Source organism: Phyllostomus discolor, chromosome 3 (assembly GCF_004126475.2).
Source record: "Phyllostomus discolor isolate MPI-MPIP mPhyDis1 chromosome 3, mPhyDis1.pri.v3, whole genome shotgun sequence".
Lineage (NCBI taxonomy): Eukaryota > Metazoa > Chordata > Mammalia > Chiroptera > Phyllostomidae > Phyllostomus > Phyllostomus discolor.
Genome location: NC_040905.2, coordinates 173,554,094 through 173,572,884, shown reverse-complemented (window position 1 = coordinate 173,572,884; position 18,791 = coordinate 173,554,094). Strand labels below are relative to the sequence as shown.

The 18,791-nt window shown below is 42.4% G+C and overlaps 1 protein-coding gene and 1 non-coding gene across 2 annotated transcripts in view; both read left to right on the top strand.

The window, feature by feature from the left end:
- GNA14 (G protein subunit alpha 14) overlaps window positions 1–18,791 on the top strand; it is a 161,876-nt gene that overhangs the window by 72,993 nt on the left and 70,092 nt on the right. Inside the window, exon 2 of the mRNA XM_028530548.2 lies at window positions 18,314–18,498. Coding sequence (XP_028386349.1) covers window positions 18,314–18,498 — 185 coding nt within the window. The remainder of the gene's footprint in view (window positions 1–18,313; window positions 18,499–18,791) is intronic.
- On the top strand, window positions 3,943–4,107 carry LOC114514758. Its single transcript, XR_003686114.1, has one exon. It is a non-coding gene; the product is annotated as a U1 spliceosomal RNA (small nuclear RNA).

Sequence of the window (18,791 nt, the reverse complement as noted above, 5' to 3'; positions counted from 1 at the left end):
ACTAATACTGGAAATTGTCCATTTTTTCTCTTCTCATGAACAAAATGCAGTATCTCATCATTTTAACTTGCATTCTTTCACTATAGTGAGGACAAATAATTTTCCTATGCTAACTTGTATTTTCTTGTTGTGAATTGTCTTTTGGTACTTTACATGTTTTTTTCTCCTATTGATATCTTTTTCAAATTGGTTTTTTAAATAAAGAATAAAAATTCTCTGTTAGGATAGCTTATTTCCTAGCTAGGTCTTCATTTTTTTTTCATGTTTTTATGGTGTATTTTACATCTCATTTATATTAAAATAGTCTGAATTTCCCCAATGCAATATTTAACAAATATTCACCTTTCCTTCCTTGAAGTATATTGATCACTTAAATTTTTTTGCACGTAGATCTTTTACTGGTCTGGGATTAACTTGGATATGCCACACAGATCTCCCCCACCCCTATTTGATTAAACTCTAGTCCCAGCACTGCACACTGAGATGACATTTGTGTGAGTGGTAGGTGTGGCCTCTGGCACACAGCTTCTCCGTAAATAACCCTTGCTTTACTCGATCCCTGTCTCTTGCACTGTCTCAGAGGTACAGAGTTAAGTGGCTTGCAATATCCAAGAGTCGATTTGGAGGCAGAGAAACAAAGAGCATGACTAATAATTGAAATTTCACCATCGCATTAATGGTAAATAATTATGTGGCTCGTATGAATGATGTGTGAGAAATCTCAGCTTCCGTGAAGCCATTTTGGGATTTTGATAAACCTTTTCTCTTGGGACTTGCTTTCCCAGCAGGCCAGCATGGTCACCAGGGAGACGGGAGATTTGCTCATCTGTCCATTTCTCAAAGCCGCCCCCTTTCCTGCACTCTCCTCCACCAACTTCCCACCAGAATAAGCAACCCAAACCAAACATGTAAATAAACAATCCCTTGGAATTTGGATATGATAGGTTCCTTCTATTTCATTTTAGAACTTATTGGAAATACTTGACTGCTTCTATGGAATTTCTTCATATTAAGGCTGCATTGCAAATATTGCCACTCTAAAGTTATGGCAGCTATTTTCTACCAGATAAATCAAGAAAATGAAAATGATTGTTTTTTAAAGAAAAACAAAGAGCTTGCCACTGAACCCCCTTTTATTATTATTTCTTATTTATTGGGTTTTTCCCATTACCATTTTCCCCCCCAGACCCTCTTCCACCTCCACTCACCCCTTATTATTGTTTCTTGTTTTCCCAAAGATGCCATTCAGATCTAGTAGGAGAATAGTCCCTACCCTCCATTTTTAACTATATTCTCTCTTGTGGGGGCTGAAATCAACCAGATTTTAGGAACAGGGGTGGTACCATGAAAGAGAACTTCAGCTTTAGTCTGGAAGGAGCTTCAGTAGCTGATGGCCTAGTGATTTGGGGTCACTAGGAAGGGTGGGTGGCTAAGTATGTGTGTATGTCTATAATGAAGTCTCAGTTATTGTCGTCTCTTGGCTAGTCTTGTGTCTGCCACACATGTACTTCATGGAGGATGGGGGCTGGGGTAGATGGAGGGTGAGTTTATGTCAGCCAGTGGTTGCCAGATACCACAATCTGATGAAGAAAGTTAAAGACCCTGTTTATCTGCAGGGCAGAGTTTGGATTGCAAATATATCAGCAGACAAATGGAAACTGAATCCTCCAGGAATGCAAGAAGATTCAGAATTTGAAATGGAATGAAGAGGAAGAGGAAGAAAATAACAGCTAGAGAAAGTACATCAAACTGTCAAAGACCCTTAGCCAAGGATTCTTGATTTGAGTTCTGGCTGATTGGCAGGCACATTAAGTTCTGCATAAAGTATAATGAAAATTCTTAGCTAGTCTGCCAAAGAGGTTGAATTTTTTCCCTTAAGTCTATAATGGAAAAAAAAATTAACCCACATATGTTGGGTTGGAGCAGGAATAAGGGAAGACTAAGTGGACTGCATGAAAATATTTACTATTTTCATCAAGAAAATCAGAACTGAATTTTCATTTCCTTGGAGGATTCAGAAATGGGAATTAGACCCACATTATCATAACCAGTAAGGGAAAAATCTCAAATCAGATCTTGAGACCTAATATAACTAAGTTTCCAGTGTACAAGAGTGAATATGAGAGTGACCATTTAAATAAGCACACTGTAGCCCATTAGCAATCTTATTTCTCCTGTGGGCAATCAGACTTTGGCAAAGTCCTTCCAAGATCATCTCATTTCCATCTCCCATTAGATTCTGTTTGGATTTCAAAGTGTAGAGAATAGTTGGGTGATAGGAGAACATATGAAGTATGGCTACTTTGAAGATATTTTAAATGCATTTTTAAGTAGTATTATCAAATTGACTTCACACTGTAGTGCCTAACTTAAATCCATGTTATGATAATGTATGTGTTCGGCACCTCGATGTGCCCTGTGATAATGGTTATTTCAGGGTGGATGGTTAATGTGATCATGTGACATCACTCCCAAGTGTCCTAGGTTCAGAAATACTGGTTAACTCAGAAGAATCCTCACATATTTAGCAAATAACATATACCATTCTTAATGTGCTTTCGAAGTTTCCTCCAGTTCTTAAAGACGCTGGGTGGAAACAAGTACTCTCTATTTCAGTCTGTTTTCCTTTCAGCAAATAACTTAAAAGTCAGATTTTCTCTACTGGGTGGATCTATACCAAATATACCCAGACCAGGAAGGCATGTCCTAGGTAAATAAGAAAATTTTGTGATTGAGGTTGATCTTGTTCACCCTGAGTGTGTATTGAACCAGGGAAGCACTTAACAAAGCCAGGGCATGGGTAGGAACACAAACAGAAGCCCCTGCCTGGTGCCTTCTTGCCGCCACCACCCCCTACACACAATGCAAAGGGCGTTTCATGCACTCAGGCCAGCACATCCAAGCCTTGCCCACACCCACTCACAAACCTCTGTGTCTTGACTGCACTTCAGGCCTGGGGACACACACACTGATGGGATGTTTGCACTCAAGAGGATGGATTGGGGAAAGGCCCACATAGACTCTGGAAGTGGACTTGGGGCCATTTGGGCAGTGAAAGTCAGGGTCTCGAGAGCCTGGAGCATGGTCTTGAAGCTGAGGAGGGGACGTGCATTACAAGTGAGCATGTCCCCTTGGTCCTGTGGCCTCACTGCCCCCTTGGGTGGAGAAAGATGAAAGAGGGCCAGAAGGAGTTTGGAGCAACCTTGTCCAACTCTGAGGGTGGCACCACGTCCAGCCCTGGATAGTGGGAATGACTGCAGGATGCTGTCTCAGTGGCCCTTCCGTTTTTAGCTAGTACCCACTCAAGTGTCTGTTTTGTACAGGTGGTTGGGCTAGGCGCTGTGGGAGGACGCAAAACAGAAAACTATGTGTAATTCAGTTGTGGGGGAGACAAAAGCTGACCTGAGAAAAGTTACAAAATAACTGAGTAATAAGGAGAAATGGTTGGCTCAGAACTGTGGGGCAAGGGAATTTGGGGTGAAATGGAGTAAAGTGACGGTCCTAGCTGGGGAGGAGGGCAGGTTTCGGGCCGTGGGGCTTCAGGGAGTCCAGCGCTGGCCCAGTCTCGTTTCCAGGCTTCAGAAGGTACCGTAAGTGTGTGACTGAACCTGGTACAAGACAGTGGGACTAGAGGAGAATGTGGGAGGGTTTGTGTGGAATTAGCAAACCAGGAAATTCCAATTAAAAATAAAATGTTGCTAGCCCTGGCTGGCATAGCTCAGTGGATTGAGCGCAGGCTGGGAACCAAAGTGTCCCAGGTTCAATTCCCAGCCAGAGTACATGCCTGGGTTGCAGGCCATAACCCCCAGCAACCGCACATTGACGTTTCTCTCTCTCTCTCTCTCTCTCTCTCTCTCTCTCTCTCTCTCTCTCTCTCCCCCCCTCCCTTCCCTCTCTAAAAATAAGTAAATAAAATCTTTAAAAAAAATGTTGCTAACTTGCTAACTTAACCTGGCAGGGGAGATACTATGATCATGAAGGTGTTTTTCCCAGGGAGCAGCTTATCCATTGCATTCCGGATGTGCTGACCCCTGCGATTTTCCCAAATGTGGGAAACTTGACTGCGTAATCTGTGGAAGCGGGGGACTGTGTTCGTGCTCTCCCCTGAAAAAAATTAAAAAATGAAAATATTGAACAATATATTGACCAAATAAAATGGGAATGGGATCCCATAGTCCCAACTTCCGGGATAGCTGCTGATGGAATTAAATTGATGTTGCCTTGCTGAAGCAGAAACATAATGAGCTCTCCCACATTTACCCCCAAAAAAGTAACTTTATTTTTTACAAACTTTTTAATTTTTCAATTACAGTTGACAGACCTTATTTTATTAGCTTCAAATGTACAACATAGTGAGGAGACATTTATATAACTTACAATGTGATCACCCAATAAATACTTACCTGACACCATACAGAGATCTTATAATATTATTGACTGTAGTCCCTATATAAAGTAACTTTAGTTGAGGAAGTTGCTTCACATAGAAAATGTGAGGGGGGAAGCTCTAAAGAGAAAATTCTTTGCCATCCAAGAAATAGTCCAAATGATGGTTAAGACAAGTGGAAAGAGCAAAGAGCCCTTGTCCCTCATGCTGGAGGTTTAAAATGTTCATTATATTTAGAAAATGTGCAGGAATCCCCTTTAACTCTTTTTATGTCTGTAAAAATCCTACCAAAATTGTTGCATCAACTTTCTCTGAGGGTTGACAATGCATTTGCCTTTCCCAAACAGACACAGGCCTGGGTTGACTAGAGTGCCGCCCGATTCATGATGAATTTGGCACCTGTGAATGGGAGCTTATTTGGAATAGGGTCTCTGAAGATGTAATCAAGTCAAGATGCAGTCCTCTGGGATTAGAGTGGACCCTGACTGGTCCCTGTAGACTATGACTGGTGTCCGTAGAAGATGAGTAAAATTTGGACACAGACACACTCAGAGGAATGATGGCCATGTGGAGACAAAGGCTCGGATTGGAGTTCTGTTGTCACAGACCAGGCTGTGTCCTGGACTGTCAGCAATCACCCTGAAGCTAGGGGGGATACAAGGAATAGATTTTCCCCCAGAGCCGCAGGGAGAGAATAACTTCCTATTGTTTTAAGCCACTCAGTTCGTGATAATTTATTACAGCAGCCTAGGAAACTGACACAGGCACTACTTCCTAACATCCCCATTATTTTCAGAAATGCCACCAAGTTCCTGGGCTCAAAAAGGTTACAGTTCCTGTTGCTAATCTTGTCTCTTGAATACATTCAATCTTCCACACCACTGCATTCCATTCTTCCTCTGCATTTCCATGGTGATCTACCTACCCCTTATAATAATAATTAATATTTGAATACTGCTTTCTAGAATTAGAGTGATTTTAATTCTCACAACAAATGATGATGGGACTGGTATTATGCTGTTTACTTCATTGATGAGAAAACTGAGGTTCAGAGAATTTCAGTAATTTGCCTAAAGTCACACAGTTAGTTAAAAATCTGGAATTCCAGCACAAACAGGCCAGATAGTTCCAAGAAAAAAAATACTCAACCCCAGATGGAGTGCCTGGCTATAATGATTTGCTGTCTTGCCTTCTCCATCATTCCAGGGAAAAGGCCCTAAGTGCATGTCTGTGTCGTTGGGGTAAGATGAGAGTAAGGCCCAAATCATCCTCCTTTGCTTCCCCACACCTCCCGGGACTAACCCTGGTTGTGGTCACAGCAAAGCCATCCCAGTGTTGGCAGACTCGAAGAGAGAGAGCTTATTTGCCTCTTTATTTTTGTCTTAAAACAATGGAATTTCTTTTATGTGTTTAATTACAACCTTAAAAGAGACATTGGATTGACTTTTGGTGGAAAGCTTTGTTTTTTATAAGTAAGTCACTGGAGATATAATTAATAGAGATAATAGCTATTTCATATACAGATTTCTTTTAGTTGAAATGACCCCTTCTGAATACATTTTTCCCCTTCCAGTAACGAAGCAGCTGGTTGGTTCCATTGTTCAGCTGGTTTTATAGCAAGGTCAAAAGTATATTCTCCCAACATAAAAAACATGTTAGCTACTCCTGTAATTGTCTTATTGAAAAGCTGGGGTTTTTTTTTCTAAGGTGGAGGTTATGGATTTTCTCCTCCTGGGCTGTATGTTTAAGCAGTAAATTAGAGTTGTAAGGCCGGAGCCGGCTGTAAAGTCCCTCCCATCCCCAGTCCAGCAGTTATACTGAGGGTGGCCATGTACTTTATTGGCCGAACTAGAACATTTTTGAGAATAAAAAAAGATACTATTAGTAATTACCTCAAGACAACAAGGCTGGTCCTGGGCAACTGGAAGATATGGTCAGACTACTCATTCTAACTGGCCCTGCAGAGAGGAGTCCAGCCATGAGCAGAGAGAACTGTGCACACGCAGAGAGGGAGCTTGATGAGGGGGCTGGAAATTGCTATTAGTCATGAATCATTCACTAGATTGTTTTTTTAAAATTAAAAATATATATTTAAGGAACTCTTTTGGATATCTGTGAGAGACACATTGAAAAATTCTTGCCCAAATCTTTTGATCTTAGTGGTTCTGGAGCTCATGCGTCTGGGAGACTGAGGTTCAAAGGGATCTTGGCCTGGAGGGAAGGGTATCAGGGAGCTAGCTGCACTGCCCACTGTGGGGAAGATGCATGCCCTACAATTAATGCCCAACCTGGGCACTCAATGTATGCTCAGTAAGTAATGTTTGGAAGGGCCAAGCACATCTTCCATTGGATTGTGAACTTATTGATTCATGGTTGTACAACAGGAAAGAAATGTGTTTCTTTCAGTGGGTGAAACCGTAATGAAGACCATTTGATGAGACTCAAGAGTTGAGTGGGCACAGGCTTGTTTGTTGATATGGGGGTTGAGAGGAGAATGAAAGCGGGAGGATATATCTCGTTTACTTTGGGAAAGGCTCCGCTGAATTGAAATGGTTGGAAAGATTCCAAGGCTGCATGGTGATTAGGGGAGGAGTGCTAAGGAAAGTGGTATCAGGTAATTCTCGCAATATCCAGGCACTTATTGAGCACCTACTCTGTGGCAGGTGTTGCCCAAGGTAGAAAAGAGAGTTCCTGACCTAAGGGAAATCACAGACTAGTGAGAAGACATACAAATCTATAAGTGTCATGACAAAATGTAGTAAGAATGGTATGTAAAGAGATAGTAGTAACAGGAAGATTATGAGTCTTCTACCTGGGAATTCAGGGGGATTCGTGAGAAAAGTGATGCTGGAGCTGTGTGATGAGTTGACCTGGGAGGCAGCAGGCTACTGAGGTAGAAAAAGGAAAGCAAAAAAATACACGGCCTGAATTTTATCCTTGCCAATATCTCTCAGTTACTTAAACTGGACCTTTCAAGGGTAAAGTCACATATTTTGATTATGATGGTGAACTGGAAAAGCACCATATGGCTATTTGTACATCTACTTAAATCTGAGTGAAACTCATTTCATATACCATAAAAATCACGGGAAGGACTTCAGGGGAACAATTCTGTCTCAGGCGGATGGACGACAGTGCTTTGTGCTTTTGAAGCCCTACGGTTTGGAATCCCATGCTTCAGTTCTTAACCTAATCCTACACTTAATTGCACTTTTGTTTAACTAACATTTATTTTCATTTCAATTTACTTTCGGGACTGGGGGAGGATGGGTAGTGGAGTAGGTCTGGTACTCTGTAGTTGCTGGTCTTTCAGCAAAATGATTGTGTTTCAAAATGGTAACTTGTCTACTTGCCTGCACTCATCATGGCTTAAAGGTTATAAATTCATTGTCTCTTTTGCTTCCTTCTTTTCCCTTAAGAGATTTTTCTCTGTTTACTAGTCTTTCTCTTCTTTCTTTTTCAACATAGCAAAATGAAACTATTGGACAATCATAACTAGAACAAGAACAAATTCTGATTTTAGACTCATTCTGGTGTTCACCGTTCTCGGGTTATATTACACCTCATACTCTTTCACGTTTGAGAGGTCAAAGTCTTGCTGGTGCCCTGGCGTTAGGATTTCTTGGTGAACGGTTCTGTAAGAATGGGTGGATATTCATTTTTAGGAGGAGCAGTGAACTGTGGAAGATTCTATAACCATTTATGAAAGTGCTTACTATTTGTTCTTTTGGAGAGTAAAGCAAGTCAGAGTCAGAGAGCAGAAATCGATCTCATGACCTTCCTTATAAGTAAGTTGAGTTGCACTTCTAATGGAATCACTAATATTTCAGCTGTGAGCCATAGAGCTTATTTGTGTAGTTTTCTCCCTATCCTTTGTGTGTCTTACTCATTTTAAGGCAAAAGGCATTGATGTCCAGGGCATCTTCCATAATAGAGTTTTGTCACTAACAAGCAATTATTAAGATTCTGTATATTTTGCTACTTTTCCTGACTCATGCACATGAGTTATTGACATAAAGAGAGCAAAGCTGTATAACTCTTTATAGAAGGGTCAGTTATAATGTTTGGCAAGTAACAAAGAGCTCTAGATCATGTGACTGTATACAAGAAATGCCTATCAGTCAATGACATCTGCTTCCTGATACAAAACAGTTAGTACTCAGCTAAACATTTGTATTGGATTTTTAAAGACTACCACACCACATTTATAGTAAATTACAGAAATTTGATTGTATGAGTAAATGGTGCAAACTACTTTAGAGTAAAAATTAGCCTTGTTGTGTTATTGCATTTTTATATTGAATTTATTGGGATGATGATTCACAAAACCGTACAGTTTTCAAGTGTACAACCCAATAAAATATTACCTGCACACTGCATTGTGTGCCCATCACCCCAATCAAAGTCTCTTTCCATCTTCAATTTTCTCCCATTTGCCCACCTTCCCCTCCCTTCCCCTTCCTTTCCCTCTGGCCAGCATCACACTGCTATCTGTCGATGTGCTTATGTGCTGTGTATATACGTTCTTTGGCAAATCCCTTCACCTTCTTTCACCCAGTCTCCCAACCCCCTCCCCTCTGACAGCTGTCAGTCTGTTCCATGTACCCACACCTCTGTTTGTTTTTTGTCCATCAGTTTATTTTGTTCATTAGATTCCACATATAAGTGAGCTCATATGGTATTTATTGGATTTAAACTTTTTAAATATGAGAAGTGCATAATTTTTTGGTACTTCCAATTAGAAAAACAATTATTAAAAATTCTTTTTAATAAAAAATTTGTTAACATGACCTTTTGGCTTTGTCTGAGATCAGAAATTAACTTTGAACTTGCATGTACTTTCTTGATCAAAATGAGGCCCAAAGATGGCATAAAGAGAAATAGTTAGAATTCCTGCTGTTATTGGTTAGTCAATAAACATAATTCTGCAGATTAATGAAATAAGTAGACTATTAAATATAATACAGTGTCTTTTGAACTTTGCTCCATTGTTTTATGGTTAGTTTTTTTTTTTAAATCTCATACTGTCTGTTGAGCCTCATCACTTAATTTCTTTCAGCTTTGTTTTCTTGTTTCAAAAGCTTTGTATTCACCCCTTTTATTGAGAGAACAGCCATGAGCCCTGTTTCCAATTGTTTACAGTTCTGTGTTGCCTAGGACATTGCTACTTCTCCTTTTATGGTGAAAAATAGCGCCTCTAATTGCAAACACAGGAGCTGGGAAAGGAGACAGAGTTGTGATGTGACATGGGGCTGGGCAGAAGCAGGGCTGACTTAAATAAGTAACCCTTTATGGCACTTTAAATACAGTTTTTCTCTGGATATTATAAAACAGAGCTCACACGGGGATATTTTATTCATGCAGAAATGAAATTAGAACTTGGTATAAAAACCCATCAGCTAAGCTGAACATGATGTAAAAACTTGAGCATTCAGTCCCAAGTAGGTTATATTAGCAGAGGTTCCCCTTGGAAGAGCCCTGGAGAAGGGCTTCCCAACCGGTCCGTGAACTGGGTGCATCAGAACTCCTGGAACGCTGGTTAAAAATTGCATATTCCCAGGCTCCTTCAAGTGCCAGTCAGATTTGAACTGAGGAGGAGCCAAAAATTTGCATTTTTCTTGAGTGTTCTCTTCTCCACTGGATGGCACTTGGGTACGTATCTTAGTCCATCAGGCTGCTATAACAAAATACCACAGACTGGTATTCATCAGCACCCAACCTTAATGGCATCTGATCTCCAACTTCCATCCTCCAGACTGTGAGTGATAAATTTCTGTTGTTTATTTCTCGCAGTCTGGAGGCTGAAATTTGGAGGTCACGTGCCATCAATGTTGGGTTCTGATGAGTGTTCTCTTCCAGACTGCAGGCTTCTCCTTGTCTCCTCATGTGGTAGAAGGGGCAGGGGAGCTCTCTGGGTTCTCTTTTATAAAGCTGCTAATTCCATTCATTAGGGGTCCACTCTTATTACCTAATTACCTCCCAAAGCTCTTAGTACCATCACCTCAGGTATTAGATTTTCAATTCATGAGGTTGATTTTCAGGGAGGAGGGACACAAACATTCAGACCAAAGCAGCAGTGAATGGCTTGGCATTTTCCCCAGCATTAGCCAGAATCTCTCATAAAACTAGAATAACAAGTTCCAAGACTGCAGCACTCACAGGTGCAGAAACCCTTACTGAGGGGGGTGGCCGCTGCCCAGAGTCAGCTGCAAGGTAGAGGGGGCCAAGCAGAATGCCCCAAAGTCTCATCACTCTCAGCCCCCCATGCTTCTGAGAACACTCCTGCTCAAAGATTCAGAAAGTAACTTTCTTAACTCATCTATCTCCACTGCCAGGAAACCGCGATACTGAACCTGAACCTGCCTCCTTGTGTGGCTGGCACTGGGTCTTAAGTGTCCTCACCGGAAAGGGCAAGTGGCAAGGTGCCTGCTTCTGTGTGCGGTAGCCTCTGCACTCAGATTTATCCAATCAATTCTGAGCATTCCCTTAGCTAGGAAAACCCACTTCCTGTTGCTTTCCAAAACAGTGATCATCCTGGTTGCCTTAGTCAACAAATACCCATTCACGAACATTTACCCTATTTTTAGGACCATAAGATGCACTGGGCCATAAGACACACCTAAGTTTTAAAGGAGGAAAATAGGGAAAAACATTTGAAGCAAAAAATGTGGTAAAATATTTAATCTGTGACCTCCCCGCTACAACATGAGCCAGGTACGCTACATTTGGACTATAAGACACACCCCCATTTCCCTCCCAAATTTGGTGGGGAGTGCATCTTATAGTCTGAAAAATACGGTATTAGGGTGCTACAGTGTGCTTTGTTTCTAGGTGCCAAAGATACCCGAGAACAAAAGAAACAAGGCTTACAGAGCCAACCCGTGGGTGCTTACAGAGCCAACCCGTGGGTGGGTCACATCAGTAGTCCAGACCCTCTTCTAAGCCCATTGGTCTCACAGACCATGCGAACAATGTCCAGAATTGTGTTCTCATTTTTGTTCTGATTTACATTTTGTTTTGTATATGTTCTGTAAAACTGAGCTAAAACACAATGACTTCTCACAGATGGTTTTGGAAAACATCACCGGCTACTGAAGAGGGCTTCGCCCGTCTCAGAGCCTTATCAGCCCCTGGCCTTGGCTCTCGGCGACTTGGTCTATACTCAAGAGCACAGAGAAACTGGAGAACAATTGGCTTTCTCTTTAGATGTCCTTGGTCCATCACTTAGGATTTATGTTGCTTTGGCCTCTGTTCCCTCATAACTCCTAAAAAGCAACTTTCTTTTTCTTCATGAGCCTTTCTGTTTATTTAAAATTAAGCTGAAACATGCACCTCATACTGCTTTCTCAAATCTCAGAAGAGTTTAGAATTTTAGTGCAAAGACATTGTGTTGGCCGGTTTTCAATGATGTGAGTTTCAACCCTGTTTTTTCATGTTTGGGTGAGGTCTTAGGTAGGTTCAAGAAGCCCCTACACAGAAAGGGTGGAAGTTCCTTTAAGGATGTGATATAGAAGGGTACATTTTATGTAAAGAGGACAATAATTTGTGTGTATTGTTTTTCAAAATATGATACCCAAACTGGTGACAGCCAAGATGTTTTTAGTTGGAATATCACTGGATTTATTTACTTTTTAAATATATTTAATTTGGTTAATCATGGAAGATGATATTGGTTTTTCATTTATGACAGTCATGTTTCCTTTCATAGCAAGATTATTTAAATAAAAGAATGTAAAAGATTAAATAAGCATACAGGTGGTATATGAATATGATAAAAATCACATGGTAGGTATAGAAAGGAGTTTTGGGGACACCAATGCCAGGAGCAAGTGTCTTATAGGAAAGCCCCCAGACCTACTAAGTGGAGGTGTGCACCCGTCACCCACTGAAAGTAGGAAGCTGGTGGAGGTGAGCTTTAAGTTAAAATAGAGCACACATTACCAATGTATGCCAACCATACCAGAGTAGCAAGCTGTGCATGTTCAATTTAACCACTTACTGAGCGTCTACTCTGGAAAAGGAAAGAAGTCACATATGAGGAGCTGGGGGAGGCAGGGGCAGACCTTTACAGTGAGTGAGAGACTCAGGGAGATTATCTGAGCTTCCTAGAGAAGCAGGTTGGACATCAGCCAGGAGGTCAGAGTGCCTGCCTTACCCAGAACCTACCCACTGATTTTATTATAGTGGTGGTAAGGGGATACTAAGCAAGAATGTCTTGATGAAAGTTTAAAAGTGCTTATAACCACTGTTGTTATTTCCCCCCAAATATGAAAACCATGAAGCAAAAACTAAATGGAGAAGAGAGCCCTTTACCTTACTTATATCTGAAACAGAATCTAGAAACAATATTGTAATTATATTTCTCTCTGCATCTGTGTTTTAGCAGATTTGTGTCAGGGAGCAAAAGTCTTTCTGGGCTGCTCAGAGTGGTTCCGCACTCCAACACCTCCCTGCCCCTCCCTTGTCCTCCTACATGGCTCCTTTTCCCCCTTTTGGCCTCTTACTGAATCTCTTAGTTACCTGATAGCAGAGTTCACCTCTCAATCAAAAGCTGCGCCCAAGTTGAGGGCTCAAGTTGCCTCTTTTTCTACAGCTGTTCAGGCTGCAGAGGGGTCCTCCACCAGCACATTGGTTGCAGGGCTGGGTGAGAAAGTCCTCACAAAAAGACAAGAAAGAGAATAGAGTGGACCCATGCTACTGACCCAAACCACACATTCGATGAGCAATTAGGTGGGATGTAAAAGCTAAGCCACCTAATCCTTCAATCACTAATACCTTTCTAAAAGTTATATCCTTTAATTTTTCTTTTACTTGTGTAGAATAAATGGTTACACTCAAGGTCCAAATGTTGAGTTTCTGTTTAGAACCAGTGAGGAAACTCAACTCAGATCCTCATCCTGAGTTTACTGGTCCCCATGGTCTAGTCACAGCTGTCACTGCAGATAGACCCTCGTCTCCTGCCTTTTCTCCCCTCAGACCCCCTCTGCTGCTGTGACCATCTCATCTGGAACAGAGCTCTGAAGGATTAAAGATACAGTCCCAAGTGTTAGAATCTCAGCACCAGATGAAGCCTGTGCTTACACCAATAGGAGGGTGTGACCGTCATTCATTTGGAGAAGTACTCAGTGTAAAACTAGCACATGATGTTATCTTGGGAAGTGCACACCCCAACATTTAGACCCCAGATCCAACACTTGCAAGATGGGCGACCTTGAACAAACTTAGACCTTGGACAAAGATTAAATAAACTATTCAGTCTTTCTGAGTTCCAGTTTCCCTTCTGGAAAAAGGAGAAACTCACTGGGTTGTGTTGGGGCTTAAGTGAGAGCACGAGAACCTCCCACACTGAGTCTTTACTGTCGTGAACTCAGCCCCCGGTGGCCGGCATCTTTCAAGCACTTTGCCTTTAACTTGTCTTCTTTTGTTCCATATTTGGTTTTTTATTCTTCAAACAACCACAATATAGAGCTGAAGAATACTTGGAAGTATTGGTGTTAGTCAAATACATTTACATGTTCTCTTTTAATCAATATTAATTGTTAAAAACATTTTAAAAACCTGCTCCATGTCCAAAAGCAAAAATCAATGACTTTTTAGAAATGTATCTATGTTTGTGATGCGTGGTAGGGGGGACTTTAAACTCTTGTAAACGGACGGTCTTTATAACTAAAAGGATTCTCTAGTTTTGTAGTTAGGCTGAGTCTTGACTGATTTTTTTTTTTTTTTTTTTTTTTTGCGCCAGGCCCAAAATCATAGTTTGCCTTGAGATAGTTATATAATCTCTCTATTCATCTCAGCTTTGTGGTATGTGGAATATAAAAGTAAGTGTGAATGCTTTCTTGGGTTAAAGTAGCGCTAGACCAGAGGTCAATCTTGCTGCGGTGGAATACAGGAAAGCATCACAGCATCATCACAGCCGGGAGGAGGCGCAGGGAGCCCAGGAGTCTGCAGGAGCAGAGGTCTGATCTGAGCAGGGACTTCGGAGCATGCTCTGACAGGGTAGGATCTTCCCATAGGTCATCACATCGTACAGGGTTTAGGCAGCCAAGAGTCATCATTAAAACGGTGGCTTCAGGGGCAGCTGTTCTCATCATTGATCATCTTCAGACAACTTATATTACATTTTTCTGCAGTTGTCCATGACATAAGACCTTTGGAGGAGAACTGTGACTTCCCACGCTTGTTCCCATCATGCCTTCACATACCCATTCTTTGAGAGCTGGTAATGGAGCAGGCACGGTGTTCATGGTGCCCAAATGAGTGAATCCCAAGCCTCACCCTTACTCGACTAAGGATGTTGTGAGAGGCTTATCTGCAAACAAGTGGTTAGGGTGTGTGCTTCACTGGGGTGTCCACAGGTGCTTTGAGAACTCAAAGAGGACAGGTCTAGCTGTTGGGGAGTGGAGGGGAAAAAATTCCCTCAGGGGAGCTGATATTTGTGCTGAGCCTTGAAGGCCGAGGTGTTGACGGCCTGGCTTCTAGCCCTGGTTCTGAATTTGCACCTACCTTCCCTTGTTTGCTGACTCACAGCCGGGTTCCTCCTCTCTGATATGGGAAGACAGCCCCCACTTTCCCTGCCTCCGGAGGTGGAAGTGAGGTGACAGTGAGACTGCTCCTGAGGATGCTCACCTGTCTGAAGTTTCTTCCTCATGCCCTGGCAGTGGGCGCATGCAAGATAGTGGGTCTGCCGGGTCTCAGAGTTCAGTGTGTGGCTGTGAACTTCAGATCTGTCCTCATTAGAACAGTATAACTATGTCCTTTTGGTCATGACTCTGACTTTTTTCTCCAGTAAAACAGTTTGCCCATAGAGTCCAATGGCCTGAAAATCCTCGTTCTTCCTCTCGCAAGCTGTGTGAACTGGCAAAGGCTACTCAGTCCCAGTTTTCTCCTCTGTAACATAAAGATGATGCTAGTAGCACTTATCTTGTAGGGTGACTATGAGGATTAGAGGGGGTCATCTGTAGAGAGCACCTAGAGCATGCTTTTGTATTCACCATCCTTGGGACTGGGAGAATACCAGAAAGGGTCTCAGAGAATCAGGATAAGCCTCGTGCTTGGCCACTTTTGGGGGTGGTTCTGCCATGGTTGAAGTCATTGCTACCCACCTAGCACTGGGGGGTTGAGAGAGGATGACCCACTCAATGTTCCTATGTTATGGATAGTGTAGTACTTGAGACTAGACGACTTCTTTGTCACTATCATGTATTTAAAAATACTAGAATATTATTCAAGCCCTAAAAAGAAGGCAAATTTTGACCTAGGTGACAATATGAATGAAACTTGAAGACATTATGCTAAGTTAAACAAGCCAGTCACAAAAAGACAAATACTGTATGAGGCTCCCAGAGTAGTCAAATTTCCAGAGACAGGAAATCAAACGGTGGTTGCCAGGGGGAGGGAGGAGTGGGGAGTTGTTTAATGGATACGGAGTTTCAGTTCTGCAGGATGTAAAGAGTCCTGGAGGTTGATTGTACAGTAATGTGAATGTACTTAGTGCTACTGAACTATATACTTAAAAAGATTTACATGGTAAATTGTATGTCTATTTTACCAGCATTTTTACAAAGCTTATTCAGCATGTGCCAAGTGTGAGGCACTACACCTGGCACAAGGAGAGAGAGTGTGAGTGCCGACCAACATGGCTGCACCTCCCTTAGAGGACTTACAGTCTGGTAGGGGCGACACGTGTGACAAGAATAACACTGATGGGCCCAAGTACAGGAACAGGTGCTGCAAGGAGCAGTTCATGGAACCAGGAGAACCTAGAATACAAACACTTTACCTTGACAGGGAGGCCAGGCCAGGCCAAGAGCAAAGGTGAGCAGGACAAAGGAAGACCACTCTAAGAGTGTACAAAGCGTGTGTCCAGGTTGCAAGAAGGGAGCGTCTGAACGTGTGGCTGGAGTGTAGAGAGCAGAAGAAAGTGCGTTGTAAGAGGTGGCTGGTGAGGATGGGGGGCTGGGCCACACAGCCCGTTGGCTGTGTTAACTTGCGTCTGTCTTTGTGAGCAGAGTGCGAAGTCATTGAGGGTTCTCAGCTGAGGTTAGGGAGACAGACCAAAAAGCTGGTGTGTGTTCTGAAAAAGTAGATCTGAAGAAATTATTTTTTCTTACAAGGAAAAATTTTATCAAATACTAAGAGGTGTCTCAATTATCCACATGAAAAAAATATGAGTCCCTTAAGTGTTTCTCAGGGCCCTGATTTGAGTGCAAGCATGGACCCATTTCCCTTAAGTCTTAACAGTTATGGGTTATTATGAAGCTAATCTTCCTACCATGACAAACATGTCTCTATAACTAAAATGTCAAAAAAGTTATACACAACTATGTTTTTTTTATGACTCAGAGTTGACAAAGTATTAAAGATAATGGAATTTAACTATAAATACACTGTCTGGGTGTTCTGGTGGGTCAGTGAGACACTGGAGCAACAAAATTAAGATTTTATAATTAATAATTTCCTATCCCATAATGTTTGTCTTTTTTATAGAAAAAAAATCAGCCCTGGCTGGTATGGCTCAGTGGGCTGAGCGCCGGCCTTCGAAACAAAGGGTTGCTGGTTCAATTCCCAGTCAGGGCACATGCCTGGGTTTCGGGCCAGGTACCCAGTTGGGGATGTGTGAGAGGCAACCACACATTGATATTTCTCTCTTTCTCTTTCTCCCTCCCTTCCCCTGTCTCAAAATAAACAAAATAAAGTTTTTTAAAAAGCAAGAATAATATTGTTTTAACTAAGATACTTATATAGTTTTGTGTTAACAGAAATACTGAGTTAGACACCTTTACTTTGCAACAGGTTTATTGATATATAATTTGCATACCATACAATTTAACGTTTGAAGTGTACAACTTTTCTGGAGTCATTTTAATTTGGGACCGTCTCTCAGTCATGTCAGTGTGCAGAAACTGTGCCCTCCAGAGAGCACACCGACCTGCGTTGTTAACAAAACTCTGAAAGCAATATTTAAACTTAAAAATAATGAAGCGTATATATGACATAGCATGTTCCAAACATGGCGATGGGATTTCACACAAGAAATTATTTTTATCGCAGAAAAGAGTAGAAATTGTTTTAACTCCATCAGAAAAATCTCCGTCACTTGTACAACAACGTTGACTGCCTTTTCAAGCAGTGTCTCGCCCGAACGTGAATCTGAAGCCCAGGCATCATATGTCACACGTGTTATGCCTGGACATCTGTACAAATTTAGGAACAATTGAAATGACTTGCTGGGCTCAGCTGTTCCTGGGCTGCCAGGTGCAGGTGTTAGAGGACCTCCTGAATAACAAATCTGAATATGAGGAGGAACGAGAATATAGACACTTGCACAGCGGGGCAGGTGCTTCATTGTGCGAGAACTGATTGTGTTCAGGGATCTCAAAGAAAGGGCTTGACGAGTGAATTAGCCTCTCCTCCCAGCCAGGAGTCCTGCGGCTCACACCGTCCCGTGCTCTGGAGCAGCTCCATGACTGCCACTGTGGTGTAGCAGTGGGGGAACCCTCCAGTGTCTGGAGCTTTCGGACACAGCTGTTAATTGTTTTGAGGATTTGGGTTCAGGGGGGTGGGGGAACAGTTCTCTGGGGCCTAAACGGTGTTGGTCACAGAGCTGATGTTCAAGATTACTCCAAGTGACACAGACACTCATGTGTCCTTAATAAATTATGTGAGTGTTTATGTAAATCTGAGAGAGATGCTAATTGATTGATTGATTTGAGGCCTTCTAAAGCACAGTGTCCAGGGTAAAGGCCCCTCTGCCCAGGATCTAGGACAGTACTACCCTGGCTCAGCACTCCACAGGCCTTTTCCAAGTTTACCCTGTCAGCCTGTTAGTTGTGATATGGACCTACCTGCCAGGAGGTCCTATCTCTCTCAGTGTGTTTTTTTGAAGACTGCTGACTGTGTGTTTCACTGGTTTGGTCTTGTTAGGAACCGGTGAAAGTGGCAAAAGCACCTTTATCAAGCAAATGAGAATCATCCACGGCTCGGGCTACAGCGATGAAGACAGAAAGGGGTTCACGAAGCTGGTGTACCAGAACATCTTCACCGCCATGCAGGCCATGGTCAGAGCCATGGACACGCTGAGGATCCAGTACGCGTGTGAGCAGAATAAGGTAACAGGCTGAAGGGCGTAGGCCCTGTGTGGGAGGCTGTGCATTCCTATTCTGTTAGCAGGTGTATTTTGGACAAAAAGGCTTCCTGGGGCTTGCCTTGGTCAGAGGCCAAAGGAGGCTCTTGAGCTCAAACGTCTAAGAGTGATGAACGTGGTCAGCCCTGTGGTCTCACGTATGCAGGAGTTCTAGCAGAGAGGGAGCGTGGGCTGTCCCCTGTGCAGGGATTCGCATGTGTGGGCAGCTGTTTAGTGTGTTTATTTCAGGCACGGAGAAAAGGAAGACACGTATGTGCT